The sequence below is a fragment of the Chrysemys picta genome, chromosome 1 (assembly GCF_011386835.1).
Source record: "Chrysemys picta bellii isolate R12L10 chromosome 1, ASM1138683v2, whole genome shotgun sequence".
NCBI classification, from domain to species: domain Eukaryota; kingdom Metazoa; phylum Chordata; order Testudines; family Emydidae; genus Chrysemys; species Chrysemys picta.
In genome coordinates, this window is record NC_088791.1 from 135,021,228 (window position 1) to 135,046,001 (window position 24,774).

The window sequence follows — 24,774 nt, forward strand, 5'->3', positions numbered from 1 at the left end:
CCCTCCCCTGCAGCCGCTGTCTCAAAACTCTTTCCCATGCTCGCCCCAGACACCTCCAACACACTCTTATCAATCTCCTGGCTCCAGTCTTTACCCGTGACATTCCACTCCCCCCCGGTCACAGTCCAGCACTGCGGACTCCCAATACCCACTGCCATAGGTGCCGACTTCCCCTCTGCCCGGTGGGTGCTCGACTCCCCACCCCTGGCCCCGCCTCTTCCTGACCCTGCACCGCCCTCGCCCCGCCCCCATTCCACCCCTTACCCAAAGTCCCCGCCCCTGCCCAGCTCTTCTCCACCTCCTCCCCGAGCATGCCATGTCCCCGCTCCTCTCCCTCCTTCTCGGAAAGTCCTACGTGCCGCCAAACAGCTGTTAGGCGGTGGGGGGCAGGAAGCGCTGGAAGGGAGGAGGAGGAGCGGGACACGGCACACTTCGGGGGTGAGAAGGAGGTGAGGAGCAGGGAGCTTAGCTGTTGGTGGGTGCGGAGCACCCGCTAATTTTTCCCTGTGGGTGCTCCAGCCCCAGAGCACCCATGGAGTCGGCGCCTATGTCCACTGCACTCAACACCCATCCCCCTGCATTGTACTCCAAAGTAGAAGTTTGGATATGATCCCTGGACATACGCAAATCTTTAGCCAGCCTGGGACCCCACCTCCTCCTGGGACCTTCATTTCCCCCATCCCCCTCACTGCTGATATTTCTTGTTTGTTTGACTCTCTCCTCCAGTTGTTGTTTTTAATAAAAGAATTGTGTTGGTTTGAAAGCAATCTTTATTTTATTAATTGAAAGCAAACAGAGCCCTGAAAAGCAATAGACAATTATGTTAAACTGTCATATTGCATCATCTGCACCAATCACAATCACCTCCTAGCATTACAAGCACTGCACTCCTGAGCATAGCAACAAACATTAGTGGCTTTCAGCTTCAAATTGCTGCCTCAAGGCATCCCTGATCCTGGCATCCCTGATCCTTATGGCCCCACACTGTGCCCCTCTAATAGCCCTGGTCTCTGGCTGTTCAAACTCAGCCTCGAAAATGCTGAGCCTTGCAGTCCAGCCATGAGTGAAGCTTTCACCCTTCCCTTCACAAATATTATGGACGTATAGCACGCGGCTATAAGCATAGGAATATTGTTATACTGGAGATATCCCATCTCCTAGAACTGGAAGGGACCTTGAAAGGTCATTGAGTCCAGCCCCCTGCCTTCACTAGCAGGACCAAGTACTGATTTTGCCCCAGATCCCCAAGTGGCCCCTTCAAGGATTGAACTCACAACCCTGGGTTTAGCAGGCCAATGCTCAAACCACTGAGCTATCCCTCCCCCCCAGTCATCGGCCAGGTCCAGCTTCCCATAGAGGCAGCACCAGCGGGCCTTTAAATGGCCAAAAGCACGTTCAACAGTCATTCTGCCCTTGCTCAGCATGTTGTTGAACCGCTCCTTGCTGCTGTCAAGGTGCCCTGTGTATGGCTTCATAAGCCATGGCATTCAGGGGTAGGCGGGGTCTCCCAGGATCACAATGGGCATTTTGACTTCCCTTACGGTGATCTTCTGGTCCAGGAAGAAAATCCCTGCTTGCAGCTTCCTGAACAGGCCAGTGTTCTGAAAGATGCGTGCGACATGCACCTTTCCAGACCAGCCTGCGTTAATGTCCGTGAAACGGCCACGGTGATCCATAAGCACCTGGAGAACCACTGAGAAGTACCGCTTGCAATTAATGTACTCGGTGGCTAGGTGGTCTAGTGCCAGAATTGGAATGCGCGTGCCAACTATCGCTCCTCCGCAGTTAGGGAAGCCCATTTGTGAAAAGCCATCCACAATGTATTCACGTTGCCCAGAGTCATGGTCTTTCAGAGCAGGATGCGATTAATGGCCCTGCACACTTCCATCAACACGAGTCCAACAGTTGTCCTTCTCGCACTGAACTGGTTAGCGACCTATCGGTAGCAGTCTGGAGTAGCCAGCTTCCACAGTGCAATCGCCACGCACTTCTCCAACGGCAGGGCAGCTCTCATTCTTGTGTCCTTGCGCTGCAGGGCTGGGGCGAGCTCATCACACAGTCCCATGAATGTGGCTTTCTTCATCCAAAAGGTCTGCAGTCACTGCTCGTCATCCCAGACATGCATCATGATGTGATCCCACCACTCAGTGCTTGTTTCCTGAGCCCAAAAGCAGCATTCCACTGTGCTCAGCACCTCTGTGAATGCCACAAGCGATCTCATGTTGTAGCTACTACACGTAGAAAGATCAATGTCACACTCCTCTTGTCTTTGTAGTTTAAGGAATAACTCCACTGCCACTTATGATGTGTTAATTGGAGTGAGCAGCGTAGTGGTCAACAGTTCGGGATCCATTCCTGCAGCCTGAAAGAGGCAGGGTGTGCAGTACACAAACTGTTGAAAGATGGCGCCAAATGCGGACGGAAGCACAGGGATTGCTGGGATGCAAAGCAATGCATCACGGGGCACTGGGACAGGACCCAGGATGCCCCGCGATTCCCTCTGCCTTCCCACAAGTCTTAGCAACAAAAGAGAAAGAGATGCTCTGTGGGATAGCTGCTCAGAGTGCACCGCTCTGAATAGCGCTGCAAGTGCCACAAGTGTGAATACGCTATTGCACAGGCAGCTGTCAGTGTGAACACACAACAGCGGTTTTTCTTCTGCGCTCTCTGAGCGGTGCTGTAACTGCTGGTGCTGTAACTCTGTCAGTGTAGACATAGAGACTGATGTGCAGAGGTCGCAGCAGAGAGGCAGGTGGCAGCAGAAGGTGACTGACAGTCAGCCGGAGAGGCTAGCGAGGCGATGAGCAGAACGAGTGGCTTGTGAGGCAATGAGTGGCTGGCGAGGCAGCGAGGAACCACAGCTGGTGGGGCAGCCAGCAAAGAGGAGCAGCGGCTGGCGGGGCAGCCAGCAGAGAGGAGCAGCGGCTGGCGGGGCGGCCAGCCAGAGCAAGCGCAAGCAAGGTGCCTTCTTCCCCAGGTGGGAGGTGAACTCACACAGATGCACCTCTGAACCCTGGGTCCCACTGACCAAGGACAATCACTGTGAGTGGGGGATGGTGAGGGAGCAGAGAGGGGCACAGAAAAGGAACCTTTGGTTGTAGAACTCAAGAGCATGAGGCGGAAGGCACTGCCCCACGCACACTGGGGTGAGTGTCCTGCTCATTTATGATTATGAATGCCACTTGTGGCATTTTCCCTAATTAATGGCAAGTGACTTCCCTTCGTTCATTAAAAGTTTCTGTTCTACGCTCAGACTGTGTTTGCGAGTGGGGAAGTATTGCCTCTCTGAGGCGCCTAGGGGTGGTGTGTAATTTTCCCTGGTTACTGGGTTGGGGCTCGAGCTGATTCTGCGTTGTATTGTTGAAAAGGAACCCCTAGGTATTGAACCCGGCCCTGATTGCTGCCGGCTGCACCTGGCAGAAGGGTTACAATGACATTCACAAAGCAGTAAGCAGGGTCCTGAATACACCCTTCAGCACTAAGGAGGCCACTAAATAATACAGTTGGGGGACTAAAGGGGCCCCTGCACACACCTTTTGGAGAACTAAATGGGGCCCTGAATCATCCATTTGGGACCTTAAACAGGGCACCGAATACAACATTTGGGGCACTAAACACAGCCCAGAGCTAAAAATACCTGAAGGGAATCCCCTCAAGAAAGGGTTTGAGAGGGAAAGCAATGAATATAGGCTTGAGGGTTTCTTTCAGTGGCTCTCCCTTAGGACGGGAGATTTTGCTCCCTTCTTCAAGCTGTCATGGCTTGACAGAGCTGTCTCACGCTGGAGCGCTGAAGAGCAGCACACAAAATGAAACCTGTTGCAAAACCACACACACACATGCTAAAGGGTGGGTGTGGGTGCTGTGGGGAAGAAGAGGAAGAACGAGTTAGACTTGCTCCAGTCCCGCCCCCAGACTTCACTGCAGCCTCCTTTCCACCTGATTATGCCACAGATGCCTCAGCCAAGTCTGAGACGTGTTGAGCTGTCCACTCTCTTCCTCTCTCTTCAGCCACAGCTGGCTGGGAAAGGCCATTTGGGACCTGCACTGCCCCTTTGCATGGGCATCTGTGGACAGAGAAGTAACAGCGGCCCAGCAGCTGGGTGAAAGTAGCCAGGGGGATTGCAGAGGAAACATCCCCTGGAGCAAAGTTGTTTGCAGAAATAAATACCAGGTAACAACTTAAACAAGTGTTGAAGAAAGGGTGCAGTGTCTCAATCAGTAGCTCCACTTCCTCTCTTCTCAGTGTGTTGCAATGCAGCAGCCAGCATGCTTCCGGTGGTGACTGAATTCTTTTTAGACAGCAGTGTTGTTTAGGCACTGCCCGGCTAAGGATGGCACCACTGCAATGGGGCCTGGCAGCTGGCTGGCCTGGCATCAAGAGATTCTGCTAGGGGCTAAGGTTGAGAGAGTGAGTGACGTTTCCTATCCTAATCTGCTGTGTGGTGTGGCTGCCTGCTGTTAAACAGGGGCTGTGTGTCACCCAGGAGACTACTATATTGGAGAACTGTGTATGTGTGTGTGTGCATGCACACATGTATAAAACACATGCTCAGGGGTTAAATTGTGTGTGTCTAGTCTGTGTGTTGCAGGGGGAAGGGAGGGTGCTAGAAGCAGAAGAAGTTTCCTGTTCACCCCCTGACAGGGGGGAGTGGAAGGGGGGGAATGTTTCTCCCAAACTCCCTGTTTCTTGGCTGTTGTGATGATAGTTCGGCATGCTGTTTCAATCTACTTAACCACTGTGTGTGTGTGTGTGTAGTCAGGACTCTAATCACTAGACAATGCTGTCTGACTTTCATATTATGAGGCAATACTAGCTAGTGTTTAGAGGAGGACTGGCAGACTTCATTCTGTTCTTGGCGTTGCCTCTGATTCACCATAAAAATGTGGGCAACTCACTTAACCTGTCTGTGCCCCACCTTTCCCATCTGTAAAACAATACTACTAATACTGTTGAAAAGTTATGTGAGATACGTGGATGAGAAACTCCATGTAAGAGCAAAATACTATTATTATGGTCTGCAAGATGCTTTTTGGCACTTTCTGGATAAAGGATATTTTATAAGTGTCTGTACCAACAACACTGTAATATTGTTATTTAATTGGTTTTATTTATGAGCCAAATGTTTCTGTCATGCTAAGATCCAGATAAATATGGTCATAGTGAAATCACTATTCTGTGCCTTTCTTTGCTGATTTAGTTTTAGGATTGTGTAGCTATTTTTCTCAGTGCACCTTCTACTAATGGAAGAGACATTAACTTAGATTACAGGCTATTTGTTGTGTTAAATATAGTGGCTGACCAGCAGAGTACCCAATGAAACCAACAGCAATGCTAACACTGATGCTTGCAAAAAGGTATTTGTCTAGTCCCCTTAACATTTTGGTGCCAGAGTTGCACTCCTATATCACAAGTATGGCACTGTCCTAAAGTAAGCTTTCCTTCTGGTTGCCACAGTCTTTTGAATGGTGCAGATAGTAATTTTGAATGGTTTTGTGACTGTACAGTCAAGATATAGGAAGACACCATTTACCATCAAAATATGAAACGTTTCTCACTGCAACATCAATAGGTCCGATTTTGGCTGTTTAAACTAAAGTTCAAATAACTTCTCAGTCCAGTCGATCTGACCCCTCTGTAACTGTTCTTATCAGTATTTTTAATCGTCAATGGGTCTTTCATCTAAAGACATACTTTCATCTTTTTGATTAGTTTAACATAGTTTTTTGTGGTTAACAATGTTATCATCTATTTCAGTAGACTGTGCGTTACTTTCACTTTAGTAACGGGGCTTGTCCCATTTGAAGTAGATTAAATTATTCTGTTCTACAATACAAGTAAACTCCAGCTATTCAGAGGTCTCAGGAGATGTCCAAAACCCTCAGATAATGGGAGGTTTGGGTTATTGGGGACTTGCCCTGTGGCCCTCAGTAGTGTAATTGCTATTTTTTAACTGCAGGCTATTTACAGGGTGTAAATTAAAGGTCTATCTTCCGAAAACAGCTTAGGATCAAAGCAAAAAACTAAGCAAATTAAAAAAAAAAATCACCCTTCCATCAATATTTCAAGAGCAAGGCATCATACATAGCAGCTCTGCCTGCAAGAGCTTACAGTCTTGGTAATGATATATGCAAATTGCCGGTAACTGAATAGGTGCTGATGTTCGTTGGTGGTGGTAATAATGGTCATTCACAAGTCTTTCATCTCTGGGTTCACTACTGACTTTAGTCACCAATGAAAGAAGTGTACTGGTCTTGGGCAGAGGCCACTCCTTTTGTGGCTCTGGGGTGGAGAATAATAGGAAACAGCAGGAGTTAATGCATCAAGAAGCACTATCTGCAGACTTTTCTTGTGGCTTATTTTCAGTTTGCAAGGTGAGCAAGCAACTTGCTGAGGCTTTTCTCTGGCTCTTCGCCCTCCCACTCTGGCCCCACTGACATTTTCTCTTACATTTTGCTGAGTGGAGGAATGGTAGCTACATGGAGAAGTGAAGAACATGCTGCTTAGCTAGTCTTCCCCTCCATGTGGTCCCAGTGTAGCTTTTTCCCTGGGACTGCACAGTGGTTGGGGACTTCTGACCTTTTTTTAAATTTTGTTTTGATTGTAATAACAGCCTAGTTAAACCTGGATAACAGACATAACCAGGGACATCCCATTTCATAATACTGATAATAGGCTCAACTCTTAAGTCCTGTTTTCAGGAAGAATCCTCTAATGATGCTTTTCAAAGATAAGCAGAGAACGCCATGTGGCTGCTTCATGTGGCTGGCTCCAGAATCTCAAGACCTTAATGTGCCCTCCAATTTGTAGGCCTGCCAGGTGGTTGCAGTGGAGCAGGTGGTCAGACAAGGTTCTGTTGGAGACAACACAACCTCATGTGTTGGTGTGAAAAGGGGACAAGATATGGGTGTACTTCTTAAAGGCTTCAGTCAATTCCTTGCAAAGGATTGGTGTGTAGGTGTGGCAAAAAAAAAAAAAAAAAAAAAAAAAGCTGGCAGGATGAATGAATGCGGAATTCTTCTTGAAGGGCCACACACCACCTTAAGAAGAAGAAGGGTGTATAAGTCACTAGGGAAGCTGACACCCTGCCCTGCCCTCAGGAGCTGCTAATGGTTTCATCCAACAGACCCAGTGCCACACTGCTTGATTTAACCAGCTATGAAGGGCAACTGGAAGGTCCCTCAGTGCATAGGTCTAGTGTGAGGAAAATCTGGTTGAAACTCAGCTAGAGACGATGAGGCTGTCTCTAGACACAGATCTGCCCCCTTGGAAACAGCCATTCCAGGACAAATCTGATTAATTTTATCTTCACAGAAGATAGAAAACTCATCACAGTGATTAATATTTGACTGTTTCCAGGCAACAGCAGCCAATCCTGGCCAGATTGTACATCACCCAGAACAATCCCCCTGGATGACATTTTGCAAACACTACTAATAGAGACGAAAATCTTCTTTACTTCATGACAGCCACACCAGAGGTTTTTATAAGCTCTCTTCTCCTGCTCATGCTGATTCCAATTACTCTCCCTCCATTGCTCTGTTCCCTCATTGCTTCTTCATCCAACTCTATTCCTCTCTTCCCCACCAGGTAGCCATTAACCACCACTTTTCTGATTCTTCTTCATCCACCTTCCTTTCTGGTTTTGACACCTGGCTGCCCCTGTTCCTCTACTCAAAACCGCTCTCCATCATTTTCAGTGCAGCCTCAGAGGCCACATCGCTATCTTGCCTAATCTCTCAGTCTCCCATCTCCTTGCTGTCACTGCCTTGTTTGAGATTCAGCCCCAGATCAATTCTCCCACTTGCTAAAATGGCCTCTCACTTGTCCTCTTTTTCATTAAAGACTGCTTCCTCTCTGATCTCTCAGCTGAGTTCTCTTTTTGGCCACCGGTACCTCTCTTTCACCATCACCCAACTGCCCTCTGGCCCTCCACCCAGTGCTCCTACAACCTCAGATCAATGACCACTACTTATCTGTCACTCCCACCCCTCTCTGTCCGGCTGTCTACTCCATAGACCTGGTTGTCAGTTCACTCCACTCCGCTCTTTCCACTATCAGAATTTTCTTCAGCCCAGTGTCCCACCAACCCTAACTTCCCTTCATGTGGTGTTGGGCACCTCTGGAGAAAATCCCATGTCTTCACAGAGTTTCTCCACTGTAAAATCATTCTTTCTTCCTTCATTTTTGCCATCCTCCTGGTCAGGCAACTTCACTTCTCCACCCTGACTGAATCCCACACCTGCTATGCCAGATACTTATTCAAGGCCTTTGACTCCTTCATAAGCCCATCCTCCCGCGCCCACCCCCAGGATATTGTGAACTTTTTCAAAAAGAAGATTGAGAAGATCCAATGTGACCTCTCCTCCCCTTCTATCCCACCTACCTATTTTGCTCAGGTCCATTCACAAGTTTCCTGCTAAAATAGCCTTCTGTTTCTATTTTTTTCCTCATGTCACTTCCCCCTCACTTTGAGTCTCTCCACTGGCTTCCAGTTCTCAACCACATAAAATATAAATTCTGTTTTTTTCCCCTCTTTTAAGACCCTTCAGAACTTTGTTCCTCTATATTTGTTTGCTATGGAATATTATCACATTGCCCTGACCCTGTTGCTCCACAAATTATGCCAGCTTTGATTGCTCATTTGTCTGCTTCTCCCACAAGAAACTTTACATGTTTTCATGCAATACCATATTGACCAGAGCACCCTCCTCACACAAATCCATAAGATACTCTGTCCTTCAAATCCTTCCTCCAGGCCCATTCCGACCTGGATACCATCAGAAAACTGCCAACTGCAGGCCTACATAACACTTGTTCTTCTAACAGTTTTCTTTATCCTCCCTGCCTTGATTCTACAAATCATTTGTTACACCCAGTTGTTACATCTTGTCATCTTTAGATTGTAAAATCTGCAGGGTTACATTTGTACAGGACTGTACAATGGGACTCTGATCTTGGTTGGATCTCTGGATGCTACTGTCTGCCTAGTAATAATATGTGACAATCAGTTGGTCTCAATGCAGTGATCAGTATTCCAGCCACATGTGTTTCATTTGTTATAGGGCCTCTGTATATGCAGGCGACCTGTGAGGATGTTTAGGAGACATTATGGATAGCTAAGGACAGGCCATCATTCAAGCAGTCCACTGACTGTATAGTACTGTCCCTTAGAGACAATTAAAAATGACTCACATTTATCTGCCTTCATGGGTAGACAGTAAAACAGGTCCTCCAAGGTCAGGCAAAGGTGTGTTCTGACTTCAAAGACAAGGCGGTGAAAGTCAGGCCATCACAAAGGTGTAGTCTTCACCTAGATTTTCCCAATTCCAATCCAAAACCAAGTGGAGAAGTGTGCCCATCTATCTACTTTGAGCCTGAAACCAGCTAGATAGTTTACACCAAATACACACTCTGGCCCAAATTATCCACTGGTATAATTCCATGGATGTCAATGGAGTTACATCAGCAGAGTATTTGGCCCACTAGCTGAAATCCTCATTTAGAATCTTTCTTCAATTCACTCTGTTTTATAAAGAAGTTAATGATTTGCCCTCCCATGTGTATCTGATGGCACATGGATACGTGTGGTGCAACTTCCCCATTCCAGTAACTAGTCAGGTAAATTAATGTTTTCTATTCTCATTATAAGGTATTTTTCCAGGTGTGAATAATTTTTCATCTTCTGCCTGTCTCCAATGTCAGTTTTAATGAAAAATTGTGACCAAATTCTTTCATGATATTTAAACACGCAAACAAGGCAATGTTGATAAACAAGATCAGAGACAGAGGCCTGAAAATGAAGTGAAGAATTATATACAGTAGGCAAGATTTTTTGATGTTTTTTAGAAACATCTTGATCATTAGCACTTCCTCAGGGAAAGCTGTGAAAATGCACGCACTGCTGAACTCTGACACTTGGGAGCACCTCTATTGATCATCTTCCAGAATAAGCTTTAACCATCTTTAATGAACTTGAGCGCCAAGAAGTGCTGAGCTGCTAGAAATGTATTACAGACTTCTGTATCAGACAAGAAAATGCAAACTATATCTTAGATAAAGTTAAAAGATACTGAGTGATGGGGACTGGGTATTTTAGGAACTAGTACTAAGATATGCACCCTTTCACCACAAGGTTGTTCATTTGACTGTGGTCCAGATTGGTAGTGAATTAATATTGTTACCATCTGATAGATGTTGTTGCCCCTTGGGTAGTTTGGGGGGCCTTGCTGGGTTGTTTCCATTATGAAGGGAAATTGATGATGAGTCAAGTCTTTCTTGGGTGCAATCCCGCTTACTTACAAAGGTGTACAAAAAAGTCCCGTTTCCCCTAAACATAATAGAAACAAACAGGAGGTGGTTTCTTTGTTTCAGAGTCAAAGGCTGCATTCCAGCCATTCTTGTGCCCCCAAAGAAGCTCTTTCTTTTGGCTTCCACCCAGGGCTACAGTCACCAGTACTTCTCTGTCTTTCTCCTGGCTTTCTGGTCACTCCCTGTTTCTGACACACACAGACAGATCAATCAATGCCCCAGCCCCTGCATTTGCAATCAGTCTCAGGGAAACCTCTCATTCTCCCTGAGCTAGTTCTTGCTCGGGCCTTCCCAAGTGACCCAGTGCCTTGGGGGCTTCTATTACTTCAGCTATTTTATTCCATAAAGGAGTTTAATTGCTTCTTCCATTTAGCCTGAATGAAAGGTGGATATCATGCTCGACAGCAAGATCTGTGATTGCCCAGTGATCAAAATACATGCTTGCTAGCAGCCACCTACACCGTGCAGCACAATATTCAGTGGCCGCTGTAATATGAATTAGGATTTAGATTGGGTGATTGAGTGTTTCTGAACTATTTACAGCTAGCAGTCCCAGTCCATTTCCTAGTGGTCAGGAGGAGTCAACACGACACAAGAAAGCCACCACCCCGTGATAGTAACCCTGCTACCAGCCTCTTCAGAGACAAGGGTACAGGTTTTCAGAATTGGTGGGCCCCCATTAAGCCACTGAGCTTAAGTCACCAGCTTTTCAAAAGTGCATGGCAACAAATTCATTGTTCTCAGTAGGAGCTGAGCACGTTTAAACAGCTGGCCAATTCAGCTTGGGACCTAACTGGGCACTGAGCTCCTGTGAAAATCTGGATATAAGGCTTTAATGGTCTGTTGTGACCAAACTCCTTTTTCAGTCCTACAGGAGGTCTCTCCAGGTCAGGGATGAATCACATTAGGGAAGAGGACATGTTAACCCTGCTGTTGCACATGCTGTACTTCTTCCTCTGACAAACAGAAGCAGTCAGTCTCTCGAGCTGTCAGTCTGACACCTTCTTTAGGACCAAATTCACTTTATTCTTTTTTTTTTTTTAAACAAAGCTCCGGTAAAAATAAGTTAGATCTTAATTATGATAACTTCAATAGACCTAAGAGTATAAAAAAGAATATGACAAAAGCTCTGCTAAGAGTTAATTTAAGTGGTTGTCTTGACTTGTCTGACCAAAAGGTGGAGTGATATTTACTTGTCAGTTCTATGAGTAACATCATATGCTGACACGCCTGATAAGCGTGTGATAGTCATGGAGAAGGAAGTAACTTTTATTTTTGCAAAATTATGACTGTCAATAACCCTGCACTAAGTGGAGGGAGATGGACCAAAAGACTTAAGGTATTTCCACCTTGTCACATCTATGACTGTATATCAGACTGAAATCCTGGCTCCACTGAAGTCAATAGGACTTTGATGGGGGTGAGGGGGAAGGATTCTGCCCTATGTATTCAAAGGAAACAGAATGGCAAAAAGTACTGTTATAAAATGTATTAATATTGAGCCTGATTCTACTGTTGCTTGTGCTAATGAAAATAAGGAGTAACTGCAGTGAAGTCAATGGAATTACACAGGTATAAAATGAATGTTAAAGGAAAATCAAACTATTTTATGGGATTGCATTAAAAAAGGGACATTCAGCAGAGCAGTATCTAGATATTATCCTTATATTTCAGTCTTTCCCCTACCAGTACTTTCAAAAAACCTTATACATTGTTTTTTTTAAACTCATTTTCTACTGTCTTTCAGTTTTGCAAACACTGAAATCATTTAGCGAGAGACCTCACACTGTGGTTAGGCTGAAATTAACATTATGTTTTCCCCACACATCAATGACTTGTTCAGAGTCTTTCCAGGCACGGGGAGTAAATATGCAGTCACCATTAAAGAGTGGGCATGTATTTTATTTCATTATATAGGCCCAGGTTATTCCATCAAGCCACCACACTGGGTAAAAGCTGGCGTGGGGCTGTATTGCTGTAGTGGATCTTATCCCAGTGTAGCACACTGCAGAAGGGTCAGCATGCGTTCTGCTATGCAGCTAGTCATGATAGCAACTCTATCTAACCCCGGGTGAGAATGGATAAGCTCCAGGCATGGACTGGCTGGGTTATAAGCCAATACACTTTAACAAATGCGCAGGCCAGAGCAAATGTGCCTCTTCCCTAGAGCATGTAGATAATCCCCCTCCTCCTTTCCCCGCTCCTCACTTCCCAGGACAGGGAGATGTATTAAATGTTGGTCCCCGGAAGTAACGGTGAGGTGAACTGCTCCTTGTTCAGTTCTCCTCATTCACAGGCACAGGTCAGCCTGCTATGGAACCTGTGGAGCATAGAGGGGAATAGCAAAGAGCATTTTGAAGACCCTCCTCCAGAACTAGTTTTTATGACCTTTGACTATCTCATGGAGAGGGAATTTAGAATTATATTTCCACTTGCAAATAGTGATGAATTAAACGCCCATTCAGAATCCATAGCAATACATTACTAGTTCCTTGTGATAGCAGGATATGTTTCTGCAGGTCTGACCAGGAACCAGAAGCACACACAACCTGCTAATCAAATACAGATAAGTGGATCTGTGTGTATACATTTCCTATGCCTTATTTGGAATAGCCAAGCCCCACAGAACAAACAGTGTTGAGGTCTTTTTTTATACCTTATGTTCCTGGGTGAAGACGACAGTAAAGATACATGGTGTATTGTATAAAAGGGGAAAACAACTGTAACAAACAGAGGGTATAAGCTACCTAGGGTTGCCAGTTTTGGTTGGTCAGATTCCTGGAGGTTTCATCACATGACATAATCTTTAATTAATCTTTAATTCCTGGAGACTCCAGGACGATCCTGGAGGGATGGCAACCCTAATCTACATTGCAGCTGAGAGCATGCTTCACAGCTTAAGCGTGCGCGCACACACACACACACACTAGTTGTACTGGAGCTAGTCCTTAAAAGTAGCAGCATAGCTGGTGGGTAGCAAGGGTGCCGGCTCAGATTGGCCACCTGAGTACAAACCTATCCGGACCACAGGTAAATACTCAGGCCCAGTACCTGTGCTACAGCTCGTGCTACCCCCAGCTACATTGCTATTTTTAGCATAGTGGCTTGAGCAACGCTAGCATTGTCTATCTGTCTTTCTGTGTTGGGAAGTGTACTCCCAGAGGCATTGTAGACATATCCTAGGGCAGTGTTTCCCAAACTTGGGACGCCGCTTGTGTAGGGAAAGCCCCTGGCGGGCCGAGCCGATTTGTTTACCTGCCGCCTCCGCAGGTCCGGCCGATTGCAGCTCTCACTGGCCATGGTTCGCTGCCCCAGGCCAATGGGAGCTGCTGGAAGCGGCGGCCAGTACGTCCCTCGGAGTAGCGAACCGCGGCCAGTGGGAGCCGCGATTGGCCGGACCTGCGGAGGCGGCAGGTAAACAAACCAGCCCAGCCCGCCAGGGGCTTTCCCTACACAAACGGTGTCCCAAGTTTGGGAAACACTGTCCTAGGGTATGTATACACTGCAACATAAACCCAGGGTTAAAACTCAGGCTCAATCCTAACCCCTCTTCTCTCTAGAGATGAGTTGCTCTAACCCAGGGCATGGACCCAGGACCTCACAGGGTTAGAGGGTCCAAGCCTGAGTCAAGTTGGGGACCCAAGGTTTCAAGCCCTATTGCTTTGCAGTATAGACAAAGCCCTATCACACTTATGCTCTGGGAGTCTGCCAAAAGTATTCCACAGCCCCAGGGGTGGACTTTGTCCTCTGGACAGTTGAGGTCGGTGGACAGTCAAGTTTTCCCCACACTGCACCACAAACAAAGGGTTAGAGCCGTCACATTTTGGGAGAGTGCTAGGAAGTCTGGGTTATGTGTGTGTGTGTGTGTGGGGTGGGGTGGGGGGGCGGGGCGGTTGACCTGGGTCGATCTAATGCAGTATAGATGATGGAGCCCCAGGTTGGGACACAGGTTTCAAAAATTCCTAACCTGGGATTATACAGGAGTGTAGACATTCAAGACCTAGGTTAACAAACCCAGGGTTTGATACCTCAAGTTCCACTAACCCTGGGCTTACATTTCATTGTAGACATACCCTTAGAGGTCTAATCCTCACCCATGTAGACCTTTCTCGTATAATCTGTTCCACTTACTTCAATGGGGTGACTTGCATGAGAAAGATCACTTCCAAGAGCAAAAGTATGGAGAATCAGGCTCTTAATTGCAGCAACTCTAAACGTAAGAAAACTGAAGCGTGAAGTATTTTTTGAATGAATAGTACCTACAGCTGAAGTACCAAATAACCTGAGAAATGCTTATAACAGGTCACAGACTGACACAATTAATGTGCATGGATCAGCTCCACAGATCTAGTTAATTGGTGCAGCTTCACTGAAGGCTAGGATAAGCCTGGCAGATATATTTAATTGAAAATTTATATTAAAATGGACTTTTGACCAAAATGAAAAATTTTATTTTCATGAAAACTTTCCTTTAGGTTGAATTTTTCATTTTTTTCAATGAAACAATAGAAACCAAAAACATTTTGAATTTCAAAAAAACTGAAACATCAGTTTTTGATTTTCAAACACCAAAAATTTGTTGGTTCCTGATTTTGTTAAAAACTTCAAAAAAAATCTGTGGAAACCTTTGCAAAAAAACAAGTTTTCAAAAATTTGCTTGAAAAATAATTGGCATTTCATTCATCCAGGTCTAATCAATGGAGCTATGCCAATTTTCATCAGCTGAAAATCACCCAATGTATCAAATCATTCTGAAATCAGTATGGAAATAATTGAAAAGGTTTTTTTTTGTTGAAGTCTTCTACTTTATCTAAACCTTTGCCAATAACTGTTTAAGTCAGAGATAATCTATTACTAAAACTAAGTTTCAGTAACATACCGTACTGATCAATATGATACAATCTATTCCAGTCAGGGGATAAACTGAATGTTATATCTTTCACTAATGTGACATCACATTCGGAGGATTCACATTTGCCTTCACAGTTGGCACAGTGAAACGAATACATTCTGAAATTAAATTCAGACAGCTGGATGTTGGCTTCACTTTGCTTGGAAGTCTAATCTGCTGCTGTCTTGATCTTCTGGCTCTATTTGCATAGTATTCCTTGTGATCACTGGTTTTATGTCTTTGAAAGAACATTGTCTGTTTTGAAGAGATGTTAATGAAAGGAATAATGCTGTACCTGATGATGTCACCACTGTTAATGCACCTGTATTTATAAAAACAAATGTAGTTGCAAGTAGTGGCTGACAGTCATTTCCATCTGATGGCTCTTTGGCGGCATGTTTGAAATGAGTTGGGTGGCTCTTGGTTGTGCTCCCTGTGGGCATATAATCACAAACCATAAACTACCACCACAGCAAGCACATGTGTTAGTTCTCTCAATGGAAAAGCCAAGCATTAAAAGGGCCATGGAGATTGAACTACCCTTTCATTCCTATACTCCTGTACAAACTGCCCAGAGCCCTGGGTATTTACTCATGGGCGCTGATGTAGGCGTTGCCACAACTGCTGTGCTACAGCACCCTGTCTATCTCAGGTACATCTACTTGAGCGTCAATCACACCCTGTGATTTCAATACACCCATAGCCCTAGAGATGGTTACTTTCCATGCCAGGGATGAGGCATATCGGTGGGCAGTGTCAGAGAAGCTAGCACTAATGCTGCCCATGCCATACATACCCCGTGCATAAACAGAAGATATGGGTCTCCTAGTCTGCTGATCTGGCATATTCAACACTTTATATGTTATGATATAAGGGGGATATGTTGCTTAATCTCTGTAATAGAGGCATAGTATTCAGAGGGGGAAAATAAAGAAAAAAATCTGGGTTTTTTGCTATTCAGGTTATTTTCTAAGCAAATCCTTTAGATCAGTGATACTCAGACTGAGGCTCACACAAGTGGCTCTTTAATGTGTCTCCTGAGGTTCTTTGCAGCACATGGCATTAAAACACTGTGTGGTTTAATTATTAACCAATCAGCATGTTTTTACTATGTTATTAGCCAATTGTAACTGATAAAATAATAATTCTTGGTCTCTCATTTTGCTGTGAGAATAATATATATATATACACACTAAATATTTCTCCTGTCATACTGTTTAAATATGAATATATAGTACTGTAGTAAATGAAACAATGAATTCATACTAGTGCGGCTCTTTTTGGGTAATGATCGCTAATTTGGCTCCTGAACAGCTGAGGTCTGAGTATCACTGCTTTAGAGTTCCTGGGCTTATTTTTTCAGAGATACTGTGCACCCACAACTCCCATGAATTGCAGTTAGATCAGTGAAAATTAAATTAAGATTGGATATTGTTCTAAAAAATACACTCAAACTCAAACAGGAGTTACCAGCTTGTTACTTGAATGAAGGCAGCGTTGCCGACTCTTACAATTTTATCACAAGTCTTGCGATATTGGGAAGTTTTTTTGAAGAACCGCCTGCTGTAATGAAGAGATAACATGAGAATCTCAGCTTTCATTTAAAAAAAAAAAAAAAAAAAAAGTAGGGTTTAGCCCTCATGGTTTCAGAGAAAAAAACTTGAAAATATGACCCACGTGAACCATAAAGACTCAGAAACCAGAAGGCAAATAAATAAAAAGAACTCCTCCTTTATTATTTTTAAAAATCCCATGGTTTTTGAGGCAATCTCGTCATTTTTGAATACTTAGATTTAGGAATACTGTGAATTCTTGGGCCTGCGTTATGCATGAGGTCAGATTAAATGATCACAATGACCCCTTCTGGCCTTAAACACTATGGATTTCAGCTCTGGGTGTTCAGCACTTCTGAAAACTAGTCCCTAAACGTCTCAGGATTCAGCAGCTTGTGAGAAACCTCAGTCGGTGTAGTTCCATTGCATTCAATGGAGCTAAGCCAGCTGATGATATTTACACCAGTTGATGCTGTACCCATTTATGTGTATCTCAACGCTTGGTGCAGGGTTGGAGTGGAAAGTCAGGTCTGTGCTGATCTATTGAAGTCAGGGAGGGAGACAACCTGAATTTGTAAGCAGACAATTAGTTTTCTTTAATGGATGGATGCTTGGATGGCCCCATTTTATTATTTAGAAGTGACCTTGACTAATTAAATTATCCATCCAATAACATGCAGCAAACTACAATTTTTCATCTCGGCTATTATCAGTGTTTGCAAGGTATCAGCACATTATAGGAATTCAGATGAACAGGACCAGATATGAAGGCAGCTCTATGTATCAAGGGATTTAATTCAGCCTTTAATTTCATTTTCTGTTGGCTGGCTTGGAGAAGCCATGTGACTTTCGCTTGCTACATAGCTAGTGTACATGATAGTTATGGAAGGTGGGGCTCCAGTGATGCAAATCATTTTGTTTTATGGTGCAGGCATATTTTGAAAGTAAGGTGGAGTGTTTTTAAATCATCAGTTCTCCTATGAAAAAAAGGTAAATATCATCAAACAATGAATGGCATCTTTTTATTGCATCAGTGCTTTATCTGTTCCCATATTTCTATTGCTTCATATACCATTGACTATTAAGCTTTATCAAAGTATTCTCCTTTTAGAGTGAGTCTAAAGAACATTATAAAAACCACAGGAATTGAAACTTTTTGCTGTGGTGCTCAGCTTGGACTATTTCTGCAATTGTGGCTCTTTGAGAAATCATTACGGTTCATAGTAAAGGACAGTTTGATTAGATCTATATCCCCTGGGCCTGATTGGGATCTCATGTAGACCAGTTTTACACAGGTGTAGCTCTAGTTACTTTTGTGGAGTTACATCCCATCTACATCAAGGTTACTGAGAGCAGAATTTGAACCCAGCGGACCAAATTTTGATCTCTCTTACACTGGCATAAATCCAGAATAGCTCCATTATAGCCCATGGAGTTTCAGCAGTGTAAAATCAGTGTGAGAGGCCAATCCAGCCCATATTCTATACATGATATACTATTACATTTTCATTTCTTGGCTATTGCAGCTCCCTTCACTATCACCTCTCCAAATCCTACAGCTTCAGACTTCAGCATCTGCAAAATTCTGCTGCCTTCCTTCTCACAGAAGGAAACAGCACCGCATCACTCCTCCAACTCCGCCAGTTCATTTCAGGATCCAGTTAAAAAACAAAAACAAAAACAAACAAACAAAAAAGCCCTCCATGGACTTCTACAATATACCCTATGAGCCTTGGTTTTCTCTACTCCCCTCCCCAGGCCCTCTGATCATTTATCAGTGGCTTCCTCTCTGTCCCTTTGTGTAATCTTGTCTCTCAGTATTATTAATCATTTGTATTACCATAATGCCAAAAATGGCAACGTAGTGCCGGTATTAGTGTAGTTCCAGTATTACTGTAATGCCCAGTCATGGACTAGGGCCCCATTGTGCTAGGCCAGTGGTTCTCAAACTTTGGTACTGGTGACCCCTTTCACAAGCCTCTGAGTGCGACCCCCCATATACATTAAAAACACTTGTTTATATATTTAACACCATTATAAATGCTGAAGGCAAAGCAGTGTTTGGGGTGGTAGCTGACAGCTCACGACCCCCCATGTAATAACCTTGCGACCCCCTGAGGGGTCCCAACCCCCAGTTTGAGAACCCCTGTGCTAGGCGCTGTATGAACATAGAACAAAAAGACCAAAGACCTTACTGGTGCAAGATCCCTGTCTTTGGCAGCTTTTACCTTTCAGTGTTGTGTTGCTGTGAATAGCGGGGCGACTATTCACCTGGCGGCGCCTCCTGCTGGTCATCCAGGGAATTAGCTCACCAGTCTCCAGAGCGCCCTCTGCCGGCCAGTGTCTCGCCTGCCGCTAGCCCCCATGTTCCTCCTGGACCCCAGTGCCCCTTCTCTCAGGGTTCTTCCCCCAGAGTACCCCACAGTCTCACTGGGTCTCCCCTCCCTGGGGAACCCCCAACACCCTATCCCCACCTCACCTCTGTCTTTGGCTACTGCCAGTCCCCATCTAGCCCCCACTCACTGGGGCGGACTGCAGTGTAATTGCCACTCATCATCAGCAAGGAAGGTTTGGACCTGCTGCCTCTGCCTACCTTTGGGCTGCCTTCTGCAACCCCAGTACCTTCTCCGGCCTTTAGCAAGGCCTGCAGCCTGGGGGTTTTCCAGGCCAGAGCTCCCCAGCGATTCTGACCTTTCCCCCAGCCCTGCTCCACTCTAGGTACTCTGTTCAGCTCCCAAACAGTCAGGCCCATCTCTCTCAATAGCTAGAGAGAGACTCTGCCTGAGCACCAGCCTAGCAGCCCCTTTATAGGGCCAGATGCAGCCTGATTGGGGCACGACCCAGCTGCAGCTGCTTCCCCAATCAACCCAGGCTTACTGGTTCCCCGCCACAGCCCTCTCGCAGGGCTGTTTTAAGCCCTTCAGGGCAGGAGTGGGGTTACTGCCCCACTACACTGTGTTGTCTGCTTTTTAAAGAAACAACACACAGGCATAATGGAGTCCAAACATTCACGTTTACTAACCAAATACAATAGGTGTGACTTAGTAACTTTTTACACACAGTGCTGCTTTGGCAGGGTTCTGGTTACAGCAGAACTTCAGAGTTAAGAACACCTCGGGGATGGAGGTTGTTCATAACACTGAAATGTTCGTAACTCTGAATAAAGCATTATGGTTGTTCGTTCAAAAGTTTACAACTGAACATTGATTTAATACAGCTTTGACACTTTACTATGCAGAAGAAAAATGCTGCTTTTAAAAGTGAAACAAGCACAGAAACAGTTTCCTTACCTTGCTTTTTTCTGCTCCCTGATTGCGTACTTCCGGTTCCAAACAAGGTGAGTGGTTGTCTGGTCGGTTTGTAACTTTGGTGTTTGTAACTCTGAGGTCCTACTGTACTTCGGAAACACAGAAGACAGTTAGCACCACCAGAGGGCTTACAAACTATTGAAAGGAATACTACCTCATTCTTACAGGCTATATCAGAGGAGAGCAAATTACGGCCCACAGGCCAGATCCGGCCTCTCAGGGCTTTCAATCCGGCCTGCGGGATTGCCAGCCCCGTGGTGCAGCAGGGCTAAGGCAGGCTCCCTGCCTGCCCTGGCCCTGCGCCGCTCCCGGAAGCAGCCGGCACCACATCCCTGTGACCTTTGGGGGAGCGGGGGGGGGGGGGGTGCAGAGGGCTCTGAGCACTGCCCTCATCTGCAGGCACCGCCTCCCGCAGCTCCCAGTGGCCGGGAACGGGGAACCGTGGCCAATAGGAGCTTCGGAGGTGGTATCCACATGTGAGGACAGCATGCGGCAGAGCCGCATGCCCCACCCCATCCCCAGGAGCCATTGCCGGACATGCTGGCCACTTCCGGGAGCAGCGCGGGGCCAGGGCAGGCAAGAAGCCTGCCTTAGCCCCGCTGCACGCTGCTGCCACCCTGGAGCCGCTTCAGGTAGGCTGCACCGGGCCGGAGCCCGCTCCCTGAACCCTTCCTTCACCCCACACCCCAACCTCTTGACCTGAGCCCCCTAACCCTCTGCCACACCCCTCCTGCACCCCAACTCCCTCCCCTGAGCCCCCTGCCACACCCTGCACTCCTCCTGCACCCCAACCTTTTGCCCTTAGCCCCTTCCTGAACACCACACCCCCTCCCACACCCCGGACTTCCTCCTGCACCCCAACCCTACATTCACAGCCCTGCATATAATTTTCCCACCCCGATGTGGCCCTTGGGCCAAAAAGTTTACCCACCCTTGGGCTATATGCATTCTCAGGAATTGATCTCTGCATTTGAAAAGCTCCTGTTACTGTAATATCTAAGTTTTGTTACATTATTAGAACTCAAAGTGAGCTCTGTTATGATAAATCGTTTCCCAATAGGGGACATTATTGTGTGATTACATCTAGAAAATTAGAGAGCTCTGCTCTCAGGAAGTGCTTGGTGGGAGAGGACCGTCCCTGTGGAGAGAGGACACAGCCGGGATGTTACACTGTCTCAACTCTCTCTCTTTTTATGCTGAACAAGTTCTCTCCAAAGTGAGACCAAACTCTTCCTCTCAGACCCTGTTTTAGCCACCAGTTACTGTCTTGCAGAAGAACCCCACTGGGTCTTCTTCCACTCTGTCCCTTGGGGACTGTCTCAGGAAAAAAGTTTCGTTTTGGGGCATGCCCTGAATGTGGTATAACTCAGGCTCCTTCTGTCTCTCTTGGTAGGGCGGGTTGTAGCCTGGAGCCTTGTGTGCAGAAAACATTGATTTTGGCTGCTGAGAGTTTGAGCCAGGGTTTGGTCAGCTCTAATGTCCTGGAGGGATTGAAGCTGTCCCAGCAGGTAACAGAGAAGTTGTTTCCAAGATTGTGCCAGCCTAGGCCATTAAGGGCCTTAGAAACTAGATTTTCAGGGGTACTCAAGTGCCTACATTTTTTAAAAAGCACCTGAATAGGTTAGGCACTTAAATCCTAGGTCAGATTGAAATCAATGTGAGTTAGGCACTCAATCTGCTTAGACACGTTTGAAAATCCCATTAGGCACCTATCTGCAACCTTAGGTGCCTAAATATCTTTGTAAATCTGGCCCTTAGTGATCAGGACAAATATTCAGAACCAGAACTGGAACTAAATGGGAAGCCAGTGCAGGCTAACAAGCATATATGTTCCATGCTCTCTTTGACCTGTTCCACTAAGGCCTTGGCTACACTTGCAGATGTACAGAGCTGTGAGTTAAACCTGACTTCGTGCAGCTGAGTAGGGAAAGCGCTGCAGTCTGTCCACACTGACAGCTGCCCAGCGCACTATCGTGGCCACATTTGCGGCAATTGCAGTGCTATTGGGAGCAGTGCATTATGGGCAGCTATCCCACAGAGCACCTCTTCCCATTCTGGCGCCGTGGGTTGTGGGAAGGGGGCGTGGATGCGGGGGATTCTGGGTCCTGTCCCAATGCCCCGTGAAGCATCGCTTCGCATCCCAGAAATCCCTTTGTTTCCGTTCACCTTGGGCACCATCTTTCAACGGTTTCTGTGCAGCGCGATCTATCTGCGGGAAATGGAGTCCGAACTGCTGAGGCCTATGCTGACGAGTCTTGCCAGCACGTCACGTTTGGCTGTCGAACTATTCCTTAATATCCAAAGTGACAGTGAGAGTGAGGGTGAAGAGTCCGACGATGCTATCGAGCCGCGTAATGCGTACGACACGAAATTGCTTGTGGCATTCACGGACATGCTCAGCACCGTGGAACGCCACTTTTGGGCTCAGGAAACAAGCACCAAATGGTGGGATCACATCGTCATGGAAGTCTGGGATGACGAGCAGTGGCTGCAGAACTTTCGGATGAGAAAAGCCACTTTCATGGGACTGTGTGAGGAGCTTGCCCCCACCCTGCGGCGCAAGGACACGAGATTGAGAGCTGCCCTGCCAGTGGAGAAGCGGGTGGCTATTGCAATCTGGAAGCTGGCAACTCCAGACAGCTACCGGTCGGTCGCAAACCAGTTTGGAGTGGGAAAGTCGACCGTTGGAATCGTGTTGATGCAAGTTTGCAAGGCCATTAATCGCATCCTACTCAGAAGAACCATGACTCTGGGTAACGTGCAGGAAATAGTGGATGGCTTTGCACAAATGGGGTTCCCTAACTGTGGAGGGGCGATAGATGGGACGCACATTCCTATTCTGGCACCACCCCACCTAGGATCCGAGTACGTTAATCGGAAGGGGTATTTCTCTCTGGTTCTCCAGGCGCTTGTGGATCACCGTGGGCGTTTCACTGACATTAACACAGGCTGGTCCAGAAAGGTGCATGACGCACGCATCTTTCGGAACACTTGACTTTTTTCCCAGAGTGGAAGATCACGGTAGGGGAAGTTGAAATGCCCTTTGTGATCCTTGGGGTATGTCTACACTACGGGATTAATCCGAATTTATATAATTTGAATTTGGAAAACAGGTTGCATAAAGTCGAAATGTATGCGGCCACACTAAGCACATTAATTCAGCGGTGTGCGTCCAAGTACCGGGGCTAGCGTCGATTTCTGCAGCGTTGCACTGTGGGTAGCTATCCCATAGCTATCCCATAGTTCCCGCAGTCTCCCGCGCCCATTGGAATTCTGGGTTGAGATCCCAGTGCCTGATGGGACAAAAAACATCGTCGCAGGTGGTTCTGGGTACAGCCTCACCTCCTCCCTCCCTCCCTCCCTCCCTGCATGAAAGCAACGGACGGCAGACAACCATTTCGCGCCTTTTTTCCTGGGTGGGTGAACACTGCAGACTCCATACCACGGCAAGCATGGAGCCCGCTGAGCTCAAGACAGCAGTCATGAACATTGTAAACACCTCGCGCGTTCTCGTGGAGTTTATGCTGAGCCAGGACCAGAAAAACGAGGCGAGAAGGCAGCGGCGGCGGCAGCGCAGCGACAAGCATGATGAGGACATGGACACGGACACGGATACAGAATTCTGTGAAACCGCGGCCCCGGTGCTTTGGAGATCATGTTGTTAATGGGGCAGATTCTATCCATGGAACACCGATTCTGGGCAAGGGAAACAAGCACAGACTGGTGGGACCGCATAGTGTTGCAGGTGTGGGATGATTCCCAGTGGCTGCGGAACTTTCGCATGCGTAAGGGCACTTTCATGGAACTTTGTGACTTGCTGTCCCCTGCCCTGAAACGCCAGAATACCAAGATGAGAGCAGCCCTCACAGTTGAGAAGCGCGTGGCGATAGCCCTGTGGAAGCTTGCAACGCCAGACAGCTACCGGTCAGTCGGGAATCAATTTGGAGTGGGCAAATCTACTGTGGGGGCTGCTGTGATGCAAGTAGCCAAAGCAATCACTCAGGTGCTGCTACGAAAGTTAGTGACTCTGGGAAATGTGCAGGCCATAGTGGATGGTTTTGCTGCAATGGGATTCCCTAACTGTGGTGGGGCGATAGACGGAACCCATATCCCTATCTTGGCACTGGAGCACCAAGCCACCGAGTACATAAACCACAAGGGGTACTTTTCAATGGTGCTGCAAGCACTTGTGGATCACAAGGGACGTTTCACCAACATCAACGCGGGCTGGGCGGGAAGGGTTCATGACGCTCGCGTCTTCAGGAACACTACTCTGTTTAAAGGGCTGCAGCAAGGGACTTACTTTCCGGACCAGAAGATAACCGTTGGGGATGTTGAAATGCCAATAGTTATTCTTGGGGACCCAGCCTACCCCTTAATGCCATGGCTCATGAAGCCATACACAGGCAGCCTGGACAGGAGTCAGGAGCTGTTTAACTACAGGCTAAGCAAGTGCAGAATGGTGGTAGAATGTGCATTTGGCCGTTTAAAAGGTCGCTGGCGATCATTATTGACTCGCTCTGACCTCAGCCAAAGAAATCTCCCCATTGTTATTTCTGCTTGCTGCGTGCTCCACAATCTCTGTGAAAGTAAGGGGGAGACCTTTATGGCGGGGTGGGAGGCTGAGGCAAATCGCCTGGCTGCTGATTACGCACAGCCAGACACCAGGGCGATTAGAAGAGCACACCAGGAAGCGCTGTGCATCAGAGAAGC

The 24,774-nt window shown here is 46.6% G+C and overlaps 1 protein-coding gene across 2 annotated transcripts in view; it reads left to right on the top strand.

The window, feature by feature from the left end:
• Positions 1–3,942: 3,942 nt before the first annotated feature.
• CRACR2A (calcium release activated channel regulator 2A) overlaps positions 3,943–24,774 on the top strand; it is a 97,394-nt gene continuing 76,562 nt past the window's right edge. The window contains exon 1 of one of the 2 annotated variants that reach the window (XM_005307822.5): positions 3,943–4,171. Coding sequence is in view for 1 of the 2 variants with exons in the window: in XM_042843168.2 (XP_042699102.1) it covers positions 4,346–4,408 (63 nt within the window). In the remaining variant the exon portion in view is untranslated. Of the gene's footprint in view, positions 4,172–4,224; positions 4,409–24,774 lie in introns of those variants that run through there. The other variant, XM_042843168.2, reaches the window with a different exon arrangement.